The sequence below is a fragment of the Ixodes scapularis genome, unplaced genomic scaffold (assembly GCF_016920785.2).
Source record: "Ixodes scapularis isolate PalLabHiFi unplaced genomic scaffold, ASM1692078v2 PGA_scaffold3__209_contigs__length_174095766, whole genome shotgun sequence".
Lineage (NCBI taxonomy): Eukaryota > Metazoa > Arthropoda > Arachnida > Ixodida > Ixodidae > Ixodes > Ixodes scapularis.
Window position 1 is genome coordinate 64,169,626 of NW_024609868.1, and position 14,646 is coordinate 64,184,271.

Consider the following 14,646-nt stretch of genomic DNA (forward strand, 5'->3'; position numbering starts at 1 on the left):
GTTATCTTCCTCATGCGTCTCGCCAGTCTCTGTGGAGCGCGCCGCCAGCAGCGAGTCACCGAGAACTACATGCTGGCTTTCGTGTTTTATGCCATCAGTTTGACGGTTCTCTTTACTCTGTGCGTCATGTTTTTGGTCTGGCTCATCATCACGAGAGAGGCCATGAACGTTGCACTGAAAGAATGGGCTCCCGACTTGTACAACTCGACTTTCTTAAACCTCAAACTTTTTGTGAACTTGACGTTGGGTCAAATTGCGGAGAGTCGCAAAACACAGTTACCTTTTCATAACGTCAGCAGGGTACTTGGCCCCGATTTTGACCGGACCTTTGAAAAGTTTATCGCCAGCAGCGTGATGGAGGACGCCAGGGTGCCCTTGCACCACATGGCCCGGGACTGTGCGATGGACCACCGCTACCTCGGCCGCGTGTTAAATGCAGCGGGACATCGTCGCCTGGGCGTCACATTCAGAAAAATCGGCGACCAATGTGCTCGCGTTCACAGAGATAATGAGGAACTCTTCAGGAATGTCGTCCAGGCTGTTGCCCGGACTACTGCGTCATATCGGCTTAAACTCCTGGAGCTTTTAGCAGACTCAATGTCGACGCTCGACGCGAGTGACGTGGACGTGAGTCCTTCGTACACCAGCATTGACATGCTCCAGATGAAGCTACAAGGGTTTGAGGAGTATCATGGCGTGTACAAATATTTAACGGAAAAAGCAGTCGTTTGGCTTTTGGTTTTGGTGGCGTTGTTCTTCGTGGCATTGGCACTGCTCGTAATTTGTCTGCTGACGGGCATTGCGGTCCATCGCCAATCTGTGCAACCTCAGAAGCGGGGTAAGGTGTCGAATTTCGTAGGCCATATGTTGATAGTCACGGCTTATGTCTTCTCCGCATTTGTGATTCTAGCCATCCTTACCGAGATTTACTTAACCGTATACAACACACTCGGATATTGCCACTTTTGCGGGCCTTACTTGAAAAACGATTATGCCATTCTGGACGATGCCATCGACAGAATGTGGCCTGTTGGCAACAGAAGCCAGCTTTTATCAAAAATTATTCCCAGCGAGATTGCAAGTAAATGTCAAAATGAATCGGTCTCAATCTTTGACTTGGGACCAGTGCCATCTCATGGTCGCACCTTTCATTACCACAGCCTTGCTGTCCCACAAGTGAGTCTACAAGGGGTGCTGCAAAAGCTGACTCTTCGTGAGCAGAGTCCCATCGTCAATGGTTCGCTATCCAGCCATGAAGACCCCTTCCAGCGCCTTTTTCTGTCGATCAAAAATGTGTCGTTCACTGATAATCACTCTTGCAGAAATGTACAAAGAACTGCCAGGAGAATGTACGACAAATGGCATAACTTTTGGGCTCGAGGAATCATGCCTAGACTCACCAGGACTTCCATTGAACGAGTGCTTGTGCCGATGGTGCCCTCGTACTTCAGGCGTTTTGTCAAACGAGTGACACAAGATGTTAAAACTTCGGTTGCATCTAAACCCGCCGTGATTGGTCCGTGCTTCATTGTCTCTCAGCTTATAACTTCGGTCATGGATGACGTTTGCAAGGGCTTTGTCATTGAGCTCGTAGGCTATTGGGCCACGCTTCTTTTCTCGATCTTTTCCGCCCTTTTAATAATTATCATCTGCTTCTTGTTTTCAAAATACTTTTTTCGAACCCACGAACGCCGGAAGAGGACTTCCCGTAGACAAAGGCGATTGATCTCGTCTTTAGAGGAGTCCGAATCGACTGAGACGACCGAGTCTTCAGGACCGTCCTCCTCTCTGGTCGTTCGAACCACCTTCGTCCGCACAGACTCTAGAACGTCGCCGATTCCCTTTGGCATGCCGAGCGCTTATAATACCTCGATATCATCGCTTCACGTGCATTCTGCCATGCCATTCAGTTCCTCTTTGGCTCCCATAGTGGTTCGGTCATGCATCAATCGTTTTGCCTCTGTACCAGCGATCATGCACTATCATCCCTTCGTCAGCCTTATGTCTCAAACTTCCATGCACCAAGCCATATGTTCTGGAGCCTCGTCTCATGGCCCGTTGCGCAGGATCAGCTCGCTGACGGCAGTTCACTCAACAGACCACATTCACGATCACCTGGTCACGCCGGTCCGACATGCTCATTCGTGCACTACGATCGAGACACTGCTTCCTCCTCCCCCACAGCGAGTTATCATCGCAACACCCCCGTTGTTACCTCCGGCGCCCATCATGATGCCGCCACCGATGATCATCCAGCCACCTCCGCCACCCCAGGCGAGTTAAGCTCATACATCTCATGTTCTAATTAAGAAACGTCTAGACAGAGTGGTCAACTTACTTTTTTACGTTTCCTCCCGTTCCGCTTTTAACATCGTCAAAAGAAATTAGGGTGTACAAAGTCCTCAGCAACTTGGAGGGATTAGGGTGTACAAGGTCCTCAAAACCTCGGCTTGGAAACTGCAGCCTTTGTGGATGTCTTGGTGCAGGAATGCTCGTTTCCCTAGCGATGCACGGTTCACGATTTAGTATATGCGCCGAATGAATGCCGTCACACACGCGAGCGCGGCCTACATCCTCTGGCGTGCAAAAACCACGCACGTTTGCTAGCATCTTATGGCCGGGGTCACACTGCTCACATCATAAAAAAGACATTTTGCAAACACGAGTCGCCGCAATATCCATGGTTCGAATGCCGCGTGCCAAGTTGCCTCCTTGAACTCATTTCCATGCGGCATTTGAAGCAAGGGTCTCGCGGTAACTCGCTTTCGAACCTGTATGCGAACTGTCATTTGTATGACGGATAAGCATGTCTGACCCCGGCTTATAGCTAAATACGTACACGCTTGCTAGCGATATCTCACAGCCACGCTTTCTAGCAACTATAGCTTTATTGTACGTCGGGAAAACATTTAAGAATGCCACTGTTCTCTATTTGGACTGTATGTAAATATCTGTTTACGGAGGTATAGCTAAGGTATACGTCTGAGATTTTCTGAAATGCCCGGCGTACCGTGCCGCGTACGAGCTGTCATATCGGTCTCTAGGCCGCATAGTTCAAAGTTTATAACAGCTTAGATCGCTTGCATTCATATCGTGGGTGTCACGGGGATCGCGGTTTTTGCTTGATGCCTGCTTTCAGTGTTGTTTTGATTTCAATCGCCAGTTTCATTGTCAGCAAACTAAAAAGCTTGCCGACAACAGTGCACGACGCACGTATTCCCGACGCGGTACTTGATCGTTTAATAATAATAACGGTAATAACTTAGAAAAGCACGTGTCACTTGAACCTAATTTCCAGCGACCTTTGACTTTTTATAATGCATGAAATTCAATATAGAAAACTGGTGTGTCACGTGACACGTATCTTCCCACTAAATTTAGCGAAGAAACTGGATTGATGTTTTGGAAACAAGACGTGAATTTCCCCGCTAAATTTAGCGGAAAACTAAGTTGACATATGGTTCAGGTGCCGTCAATTTAAGTGAGGTGACGTCATGTGACGCCACTTTCCCCGCTAAATTTCGCGGAAAATGCACGGCCGGGTGGACGGGCGAAATTATGGGAATGGAAGTAGTTTTAAAAAGCATCTCCAAATTCCACGTAAAAAAATATCAAGAATCGATAATGCTTTGTCGATAAGACACACCGACAGCATGCTGACGCACTTGCCTCCCGCTTTTTTTTTTTTAATGTTAATAATTTCTTGTTTTTTTTTTTTTTTTTGTTTTGTTTTTGTCTTGTGCTTTGCTCTCTTCCGGAACTTGGTCGATTTCAAAAGCAATTCACACCCACGTCGTTTAACGTGCTCAGCAAGATGACCACCCAAATTGCTTGGTACAGAAAGATTATGCTGGTGCGCTCTCTCACTCGACCCGTTTGTCCAAAGTAAATGCAGCCTTTCAGTTTAGGAAGTTAAAATCTGCGGGGTACCCCAACATGCTACTATCAAGTGTTTGCCAAAGCAAATTACAGAAACTTAAAGGATCACAGAAGAAAACAAAAAACAAAAACGTACTATAGAGCAGATCATAAAAAAAAAAGTCCAAGTTGTGAATTATATTCGCAAGGTATCTCACAATTTAAAAAGAGAGCTGTTAGATATGGCATTAATCTGCATTTCTCGGTTCTTTGCAAGTTACAAGATATATCCCATACGTACTGGGCATTAAAGTGCCCGGTGCGCAAAAAGACATGCCGTCATGTACTTTAAGTGCACGAGTGGGGTTGTTTAGGATATATTCATTTTAGCTGTGGCCCCATTTACATTGGACAAACGGGTCGCTGTTTCAATGAGAGAGCGCGTCAGCATGATCTTTCGATACGAAGCAATTTGGATGGTCATCTTGGTGAGCACGTTAAACAATGTGGGCGTTAACCGTTTTTGAAATGGACCAAGTTCCCGAAGAGAGCAAAGGACAAAACAGAGAGGGAAATTATGAAAGCGTTATTTTATAATAATAAAAAAAAAAAAAATACGGGAGACAAGTGCGTCAGCATGCCGTCGGTGTCTCTTATTGGCAAAAAATTATGGTTTCTTGGTGGTTTTATCTGAAGATAGGCGCGTGGTAGACGTACAATCTTAATGTACGCTTTGTTTTTTATGTCCGCAGGCTATAGTATATATCGCTTGGTGAATGATGCAATACACTTAGTTGGAAGTCAGCGCTAGTCCTGTCGTGCGTGCCTCTTTTCGTCCCCGTCAAGTTTGCGCCATTTTAATCATGTCTATTATGAACCAACTAGCCCAATCAAAACTCGTGTTACAAGTTGTTCTATCTGAAGGCATACCCTCCAAAAGCAGAGAACCATGGCGTATGGTTAGCGCAAGCTACAACTGTTTGATTTATTTGATAAATTGAGAGGGTTCGCATCACGTGATGGTCTGGTTCACTCAGCCCCGTTTTCTTACGTTACATTACGTTGCGAAAGCTTACGTCTGCTAAGCCACAATTCACCAGGACATCTGATAGCCCGGCACGCGACATTTGAGACACGAACGTTTCGGCGATTTGATGCGATTCACACACTTGCGTCGAGTCCGACTGTGTACAACTGCAACGGCTTGCGACGTACAGCTGCGCCGGATCCAACAAAGCCTGTTTTTATCACGTTTTGTTGGAGCCGACGCAGCTGTTTCTATAGCAACCCTTACGTTGCAAATCGTTGCAGTTATACTCGGTCGGACTCGATGCGAGTGTATCAGTCGCCCTGTATATATACCTGCGAGAACCTAAGAAAACGGTGCTGTGTGAAACATCCTTTAGTTGGCTTCTTAGGCCACCACGGTATCCAAATCTTGTGGTGCACTGACAGCGACAATATTTATTTACGCTCTAGAATGTACGTACGGAGAAATAAAATAAATAAGCCTGCTGTGACTGTATTGGCCAATTTGGAGCGCGCGTTTCTCGATGTTTAGTAAAGTTACTGGCAAGTCATTTTAAAAGAGCTTGCTCGTTTCTTATATTCTTTTGTAACACAACGGGATCGCCTAGAGATAAGAAGGCTTTTAGAACAACCGCCTCCTTACTATGTGATCTTTTTCTTCGGGGGCCGAGTTGCCCACGCGTCTTGATTTTCTTCAAATTTCCGGTCAAGACGTTTGGTGTAGTACATTAGTGGGGCGTTTTATATAGTATCAAAGTGACCTTTATAAAACAGTTTATCCAAAGTCTGAAGGATCGTTGAAGATGTAAATAAGTTATCCTTTTTTTTAAATAATTACTTGAACACAATCTCGTTGCAAACTGAAGCGGCACTGAGGACAAGGGGAAGTCGGTGATCTTTCTGTGTTGCGAAAAATCCGAGATTTGCTTCTGAATTCCTTTCTTTGCCACAACGTCCAAGTCCCGAGCAGCGAGTTTCGCTCTCAGTTATAAAGCACGTGTTCGCACCTCTCCCTTTATAGAACGGTATCTTGTCCGTTAGGTGTCATTTCGTCATAAAGCACCAGGATTGTGGTGCTACCTACTGACTGCACTTCGGCTTTAGTCCACAAATATTGAATGCACTTTGTACGTATTCTAAACTGAATTCTGTACGTGGTTCTATACTAATATGAAATATGTTCGGGACTAAAGGTGCGTGTGGGTGCGTACGAACTAAATTTACGCCTCTGATCCCTGCATGCACACGTGTTTTATTTCTATGATAACGAGTTCTATGTGGTACGCTGAGGTACATTTTTATTGTGTGTGTGTGCGTGTATTTTATATATAACGTGAACTAATGGTTGTACATACTTTTAGTATACTTAGACTAAAGGTGCTACAATATACCTTTAGTACGTGATGTATAGAACAAAAAAAAAAAACGAGGTAAGACAAGAGCGGAGGGGGTGTGGGTGTGGATTGTACAGGAGAAAAATGAGGACTGGCGAGGTTTAGTGGAACCCCGGTGAAATATAAAAGAAAGCTAAGGTCTCCTTGTCACGCAGTGCTCGATGTGCACGAAGTAGTATATGCGTCGGGTTTGAAGCATATTTATGTAGTTCCGTGATATGGACGATGTCTCGTCGCTCGGGAGGTTGCAGGACGGTGTCTAATTCGCCGGCGCATAGGCAGGTTGTCTACCCGCCACCCCCGCCACCCCCACCAGCTCCATTGTTACCGTTTAAACAGCGCTCGTCCGTCGCGTCGGGTGGAACTCTGGCAGAAAATCAGCAGGCCGCCACGGCCCACACCACCATTAACTTCTACGGGTCGTCGGCCCCCTCTGGCTACGGCCTGATGCCTCAGGTGGCACAGCCCATGTTCGCCATGCCCAGTTCTCCCGTGTACGCCATGCCAACCGGCGCGGCTATTGCACAGGCCCCTGCGTACCAGTATGCCATGCCGACCAGTGCTGCCCTTGCGCAGGCTCCGGCGTACCAGTACGCCTACCAGACGACGACACCCGTGACCCAGGGGACCACGTCGGTACGCCGCGTCACGTCGCTGTCGCAGCTGTACAGCAGCACCGTCGCCACCGCTCCAGCCTACCCGCAGTACCAGTACGCGTACCCCACGGCAGCGCCGGTGTCCCAAAGGACGGTGTCCTTCCGTCGCGTCGGTTCCACGTCGCAGCCGTGTCAAGTGAACACTCAAATTCCAGCCACGACAACTGTCCAGTATGCTGAGTACCCCACAGTAACGCAGACGCCCCAGGGGTCTACGACGTCAGTGACTCGCGTCGTGTCCGCGTCGCAGATGTGACGAGGAGGAGCGCAGGTGCCGACGGCCTCGGCTATATACCAATACGTCTATCCGACGGTGTCTGAAGTGCCCCAAGGGAGGGCGTCGGTAACCCGCGCAACGACACAGGTGGACACATCCGCGATAATCCCTATCTGACAGTGCGTGATTCCGGGCACGTCGTCACCACTGAATCATCAATGTGCCATGTACCGTCAGTGGTGTGCCGTCAATCCACTGTCGAACTCAACACACACACGCACAAAAAAAAGGTGGTTGTTTGATTTGTTTTTTGCATCTTTAAAGACAAGTGGGGCGAATGTGTTTGTATGTTTGTTTGCTTATTTGTCTGTTTGTTCGAATATCTTAGAGCGAGGGGAACAATCGATAAACTTTGCGCGGCAGAACGTTCGCTTTGCGCATTGACACTGCTGCGAAGACTTGCTATATTCGATCTACCTGCACGACCTGCGCCTGCTGCACTCGGCGCAGAACGCCGTATTTGACTTACGAGTGCAGCCTACCTGAAAAAAAAAAAAAAAAAAAACCGGAAGTACATTGCTCTTTACTCTTCTGCATCGGTGCAGGCTGGTGCTGGTTAATCGAATGATCCCACTGTCTGTCGTGCACGTATACGCTGCATCCCGGTCCACGGTGGCAGAAGAGAGGTTACTGAACGGCATTGCCTCGCCACGGAGCATGTGTTGCGAAGGTTCGCTCGCATTTCTGACAAGCGCCGCGAGATGGCGCAGCATGTAAGGGGCTGTCCAGAGGACGAAGGTGAGGCTTGAACACACTGGGGTGGAATGCAACACGGCGGGAAAAAAAGACCGAGACATCGCGACCTTCTGCGATTGGTCGACTCCATGCCGCTGACCAATCGCAGCAGGCGGCGATGTCCCGGTTCATTCTTCCCGCTCTGGTCTCGCCGTCTTGCTTAGCACCCGTGGTGGCAGAAAACGAGACAGTTACTTTATGTTGTTATTTTTTTACCTATTCATTTATAGCTAGGGAAGGAAATCTTTTTGAGCTCGCATCCTGCAAAGGGAAAACCAACATCTGCTTCGCTGTCCTCGCTCAACGCAGCAGGGGCGCAGGCTCCACTATTTCTCCACGGGGCGCGGTGCCGTCGGTGCCGAGAAGCGCTCGGATTGCAGTTTTTCAGAAAGCTGTAAAATACAGCGCGTGCCTTCTGTCACACTCCAGTTTTCTTATTTGGCGTTTCTCGATGATGCTCAGCAAGTTTCCAAATTAAATCATGTCCTTAAACTCAATATTAAAAAAAAATTAATTATGTGAAAATAATTAACTTAATTATGCCAAACTTTAATAATTTTCCTTAATAGGCCCTTGGCCTAAGACCAAAACAACACAAGCCTTTGTTTTCTTCTTTTTTTTTTTGGTGGGATGCGTAGTTTGCAATATCGAATTTGTCCACCTTTCGTGAAACACCAGGCTATCACACAGATGTGGACTGAACCCACTCTGCTGTCAGAAATCTTTGGAACATCTGTTGGCTTGCACTTCGACCTCCTTGATACACATCGTCGTCGTCGTGCGTGATTCGTCCTCACAGTGTTTTCACCTTCTCAAATATTGCACTCTGAGCACGTGGACCGAAAGCTTGCGCTGCAGAACCTAGGAATCCAGGGATCCTGGGTTCGATCCCCACCCCTGCCCGTTTCGATCTGGATGAGCATGGGGTCTTTAAAGGGGTACGGAAACGAAATTTTAAATATTCAAATTTCGTTCGGAAATGAGTCAAGCATGACGGATAATAACCGTAAATGATAATCGCGCGTTTGTCTTTTGAACGACTGGCTATATTTTTCGTTCCATACGGTGCACTCGAGCAAGCGCTCGAAGAGAAGCGAACGGAGAGCGCGATGCATCATGGGATATCCGGCGCAAACAAAAACAGAAAGAAAAGATTCCCCGCATTCGTGACGTAGCAAGGCTGGCGTGGTTATGAGCTTTGCCGTTGGTGGCGTTGGCAACGTTTTGGTCAACGCGTTAGAACCGAGCAGCTCGAACTACCCGTGGGGTGACGATCGTGTGGCTGGCCCAAGAGGGAGCCTCCATGTGCTCGCACATGAAGGCACCCTAGCCCAAAGAGCACGTAGCTTCCACAACACTGTCAGCCTAGGGCTGAACGGGGTGGGGAAAGCAACTTTTGTTCAAATTTGGAGCGACGAGATAATCTTCTAAGGGGAGAATGGCTGTGTCCGGTTGCACGAACGAGAGTCCGAGAAAGAGGGGAGTCCTTCCTTTCTGTCTTCTTGGACCGTTTGGTGCAATGCGCGATTTGTGAGTTGAGGAGGAAAGCTGAGAAGGAAAATGTTGAAATGCCAAAGAGTGGCGCTGCTCCGAAGGAATCTGTTACTTACTACAGTGTACTAAAATACTTAGGTAGTGTTAGGACCGGAGCGGCTCGGCGATAGTTCGTGGCGGCGCTGTAGTGGAGTTATCCGAAAAAAAAAATCGCGCAGCCCGCCTTTTTTTTTTTTCACTTTGAGCAGTGCACGTGTCGGTACGACGATTTTATATACTCCGGTTCACCTTATGTTGTACCGCAGCGAAGGCTAGAAGCACGAGCTCATAGCGTTGGCAGCTGCCCTTGATGCACGAGAGCTTGTGCCGCCGAAATGTGCCCTAGAGCAAGGAGCTCGCGCTTGTAGGCTTTCCTGCGGTACGACACAAGGTGAAACAGTATAGTTCCGCGTGTTTTTCACTTCGAGCGGTGCGCGTGTCGGGACCACGATTTCCTAGTTCCGTGTGTTCGATCGTAATATGCTTTGAATCTTGTGTTCCGATTTTGCGGATGGTGAAGTATTCACACGAGGGAGAAATCCCGGGGATGTCTCCCCGGCACGCGCGCATCACGAGATGAAAACGCGAGGCTTTTGCACATCGCAAAGCCTGGCGTTTTCATCGTGGGATGCGCGTGCCGGGGAGAAATCCCCGGGATTTCTCCCTCGTGTGAATACCCCTTAAGGGGTATTCACACGAGGGAGAAATCCCGGGGATTTCTCCCCGGCACGCGCGCATCACGAGATAAAAACGCGAGGCTTTTGCACATCGCAAAGCCTGACGTTTTCGTCGTGGGATGCGCGTGCCGGGGAGAAATCCCCGGGATTTCTCCCTCGTGTGAATACCCCTTTAAGCGTGTTTCCCATGCAGCGGTTTTGGCCCTAGAGCGGCGCGATTTCTGCCGTCGCGGCGTTCTGGCCAGCACCAGCGGTCGAGCGGCACGAGCGCCGCGACGGCAGAAATCGCGCCGCTCCAGGGCCAAAATCGCTGCATGTGAAACCCGCTTGAGGGTAGTGCCAAAATGCCGTCGGCGAAACAGCGACAGAACTCTTGCTCTGCACCATGGTTTCAAAACGGGACTCATCCGAGTGAAAGGAGTGAAAACGGCGTCCCTTTTCGGCGTTCCAAAGGACAGAGCCAAAAGAGATCTTTGTGAGGAGAATCTCCAGCGATCGGACAAGCGTCTTGAAGAAACAAGCGCTGTCTGCATGCGAGCTGCACTTCGAGCCCGCTTCATCCTTCCAGACTTCGTCCATATCATCGGCGGAAAGGAAGTGGGGATCCCTCGTGGACACCCAGCGCTTACGCCAGACGCGGTACCCACTGCTGCCAAGTGTACCCCAGGACCTGAGTGATGACCTCTCCGGAGGACGAGAGGAAAGGAAGCGGAAGGCAAGTTCACCAGAGCCCATCGTTGCAAAGCGTTCGGGGCTCGTTTGGGAAACTGACCCGTTGTCACCAGTGGTAAACAGCGAAGCTCCTGCCGTGATCCCACAAGGCATCGATCGCGACGCACTAGGCTCTCTAAATGTGCCAATTCCTACTGGGCTGTTCACATTACGTTTAGCAACTTCGACGGTGTGGCTTATTTGGAGACTGCTCTTGAGCCGAAGTCAAACAGGAGCAGCATCGAAAGGGCGGTGTTCATTTGTTTCGACAACTTACCTGATGTGGTATGCCAAGTATACCTTCAGGGCCATGTATGCGCTGCGCATTGTAACCATGTATGCAACCCACATTGTAATCATGTATTTCAATGCCGTGCTGTAAGCTATTACAACTTTTTCCTTGCCTGATCCACGTGTGTTCATGTTTTCTGCTCAAAATGATGTGAAATAGTTGCTTGTTTTCTTTGATTCTTATAAAGCATTACTTGTTCAGCCCACGTTGTCTCAGTTTTTGGACTTAAGTTCAATGTTAAAACGCGTGATAAAAATTGTCACGACTTATAAGCCATTTCTTACAAGTGAACGTCGGGTGGTCCTCGGATGATCGTGGCAGCCATGAAGAAATAAAATATTCTCCCCCTTTGCGACCGTCGCTTGGGCTGTTCGTCCCATAAATGAACTCAAGAATGAGTGACAAGTGAAGCGAGATGATTAAGGTCAAGAAAAGGAGACGGGCTGGAAAGAAGACGGAGAAGTTAACCTGGGGTATTAATAACATACTAAAACAATCTCGGACTTTAGTATGTGCCGTTCGTTCCATTATAAAATAAGATAGGGAGAAAAAAAAACTGCTTTTGAGTTTTAGATATCCCTTTCAAATATCAAATGTTCGGCCTTTGCGACTCAAGGAAATAGGCATTTCATTTAAAATGCTCACCATTCGACAAGCAGAAAGTCGCAGCTAATTCTAAAGCGCGAAACATACGACGAAACCTTCCGATCCGACGTGCGGACTGCCGGATGACCTTGGGGGGAGAGGGTTTTCGTAGCATCGGAGAGCGTTGAAAACCCTCGCCTCCGCCCGTCGTATTGCGCGGTCGGACGTCGGATCGGACGGTTTCGTCGTACATGTAACTTGCAGTCCGCTTCTTTAAAGTCGCAATTGTTTTTATGTAAAGGAAGGGTAATGTAGCTTGTACCGTCCAATACATTGAAGCATAATTTTGCTAACGATCGTGATGCAGCGTAATTGATGCCGCGGTACGACCGCTGGCAGGATGTAGCTGTATCAGAAATCCTATGTGCACTTTACCAAAGCGGCACCAGATTCATATTTTCGCGCGTGCAGCCGCGCATGCGCACACCTTCTGGATAACGCGCCGGTGTCGACACCTGTCGCGATCAATACCACGCGCTTCAGGCAAGCCCCTCCGGTCCCAACACTACCCAAGTTGATACTAGTACAGTGGCCACTGTAATATTATAAAAAAAAAAAAAAATATATATATATATATATATATATATATATATATATATATATATATATATATATATATATATATATATATTCAACGTGCAGTAGCTTCTCGCTACTGCACGTTGAAAATGGAGAGGCCGTGAACTGGGTGCTACCGGGTCTGACCTTCGCGGACGACATAGTGCTGACGGCGGGCTGTGCAACGGCGATGCAGCAACTTCTCGACATATGTGCTGATGAGGCTGCCGTGCTTGGTCTCAAGTACAACACATCCAAGTCCGCCGTGATACAATTCGCGGGCACTGAGAAAGAAGAGCTCGATAGCCTCAGATTGGGGCTTGACGTATTACCGGTACTGAATAAGTATAAGTACCTAGGCGTTGAGTTGTCCAACGAGGCAGACTATCTGAAAGAGCATTACGTCCACCTCCGTCAATCCGCCACACGGGGAGCTAACATCCTCCGTAAGCGCAGCCTATGGAGCTGTAACAGATTCATAGTGAGCCGCGAAATGTGGAAGGCGGTGGTGGTGCCTGGTTTGACGTTCGCCAACGCAGTGGTGTGTGTACCAGGTGACACAAGAACCGCTTTGGAGCGCAGACAACGAGAAGTGGGACGCCAAGCGCTGGGCTGCCATGGCACGGTGGCGAATGAGGCAGTGCAGGGGGACCTGGGCTGGTCGTCTTTCGAAGCGAGGGAGGCGACAAGCAAGGTTTCCTATGACGGGCGGCTTCGACTCATGGACCGGTGCCGTTGGGCCAAGAGGCTGTTCATATACACACATATGACTTCCCTGCAGAGCCGTTGGCGAAAGCGCCTCTACCAGCTTGAGAAAAAGTTCGGCTTCTTCACAGAACCGGTGGAGGCGACCACAGAGAAAGAATGGGAGTCTGTGGTGCGGAAAAGGGTCCGCGAACAGGAGAATGTACAATGGCTGGAGGCTGCCCGGACAAAGTCAACCCTTACCATGTATGCGGAGTTAAAACAGCAAATCACGGCAGAGACGCGGCTGTACGACAACAGCTTGGGCAGCCGCCTATTGTTCGAGGCTCGTGCTGGAGCCCTGCGCACACTGGTGTACAAACAGCGCTTCGACAATAGTGTGCAGTCGACTGTATGCCGAGTATGCGAGGGTGAGAGCGAAACCGCAGAGCACATCATACTCCGTTGTGGAGGAATCCGACCTTCTGCCACTTCTGCCACCGAAGAGGCGAACCGACTACACGAAGGTGTCCCGCCTCTAGCGGCAGCGTTGGGCTTCTCGTCAACAAGCGAGGCAGCCAATACTACTGAAGCCTTTTGGAAGACCATCGAGCAGACGAAAAGACGACTGGAGGATTGGTGGCATCATACACAACACAGGGGGCGCTGAATTCACCCCCAGGCTTGGGCACGATTATTTGAGCCCGCCCGTTATAAAGGGAGCAGCCGCAGTATCATCATCATCATCACCATTAGGTTGCTTCAATTTGGTTGGTTTCGGTTTCAACGTGAACGCGGCTATGTTGCTGTTTTACGTTCTTTTGCGTAATTTTGTGATCCGACTATTTTCCTTGTAGCACACAACCAATGAAACAGTGGTATTGAGCTACTTTGAGGAAGACGAGGTGTATTTAAATCTAAATCGCGGGCTTTTTTTTTTTTTTACCAACACTTTTGATATGTTTGATTATGGCCGGTTGCGAAACGCCTGACTGATATATAGGGCAGATTATCATCGTCTACGGCCGTGCCCGATGACCACCAAACTAATGAAGAGACTAACACGTGAATATAAAGAAGCATATCGACAGCTTGATTAGCAATCTGCTGAATCAGCCAGAACAGATGAACTCGCGAGTTTACTACTCACTGTTCGGTTTTTGTGGGCACCCAACCTTTAGTGAACTTTACAAACTAAAAACGTATCGTGTAATGACACAGATAATTGATATAAACAAGTAGTGTCGTCTCGGCCTCTTTTTTTTTTTAATTCAGTAATGAAGCATGTTTTGACAGGCCGAGTAGGAAATTTATTTATATTATCAACACGGCTAAAGTACTCATAAGCAACATTTCGCCATATTGATCCTTGGAAATAAATTATTTTTATATGAACATTTGCTTCCTCAAGATATGATATAAGTGACAGGCCCGTCAAATTAAATTTGACATTTGTCTTCCGTAAAATTGGCCAAATAAAATTAAAGGCTGCAGGAGGAGAAATACCTCCGAAAGTTTGGCTGAATTCTAGCGCTAGGCAACACTCCACAGACCTGTGTGAACAAATACTTCTTTGTTTGAACAGATTCGCTTTGTA

General features: G+C 48.2%; 1 protein-coding gene across 1 annotated transcript; it reads left to right on the forward strand.

Moving 5' to 3' along the window:
* The first annotated feature begins 6,506 nt into the window (after positions 1 to 6,506).
* On the forward strand, positions 6,507 to 7,193 carry LOC120847807 (nuclear pore complex protein NUP62-like). The gene has a single exon (XM_040219683.1). It carries the CDS (start codon positions 6,507 to 6,509, stop codon positions 7,191 to 7,193), a length of 687 nt encoding a protein of 228 aa, XP_040075617.1.
* Positions 7,194 to 14,646: the final 7,453 nt, after the last annotated feature.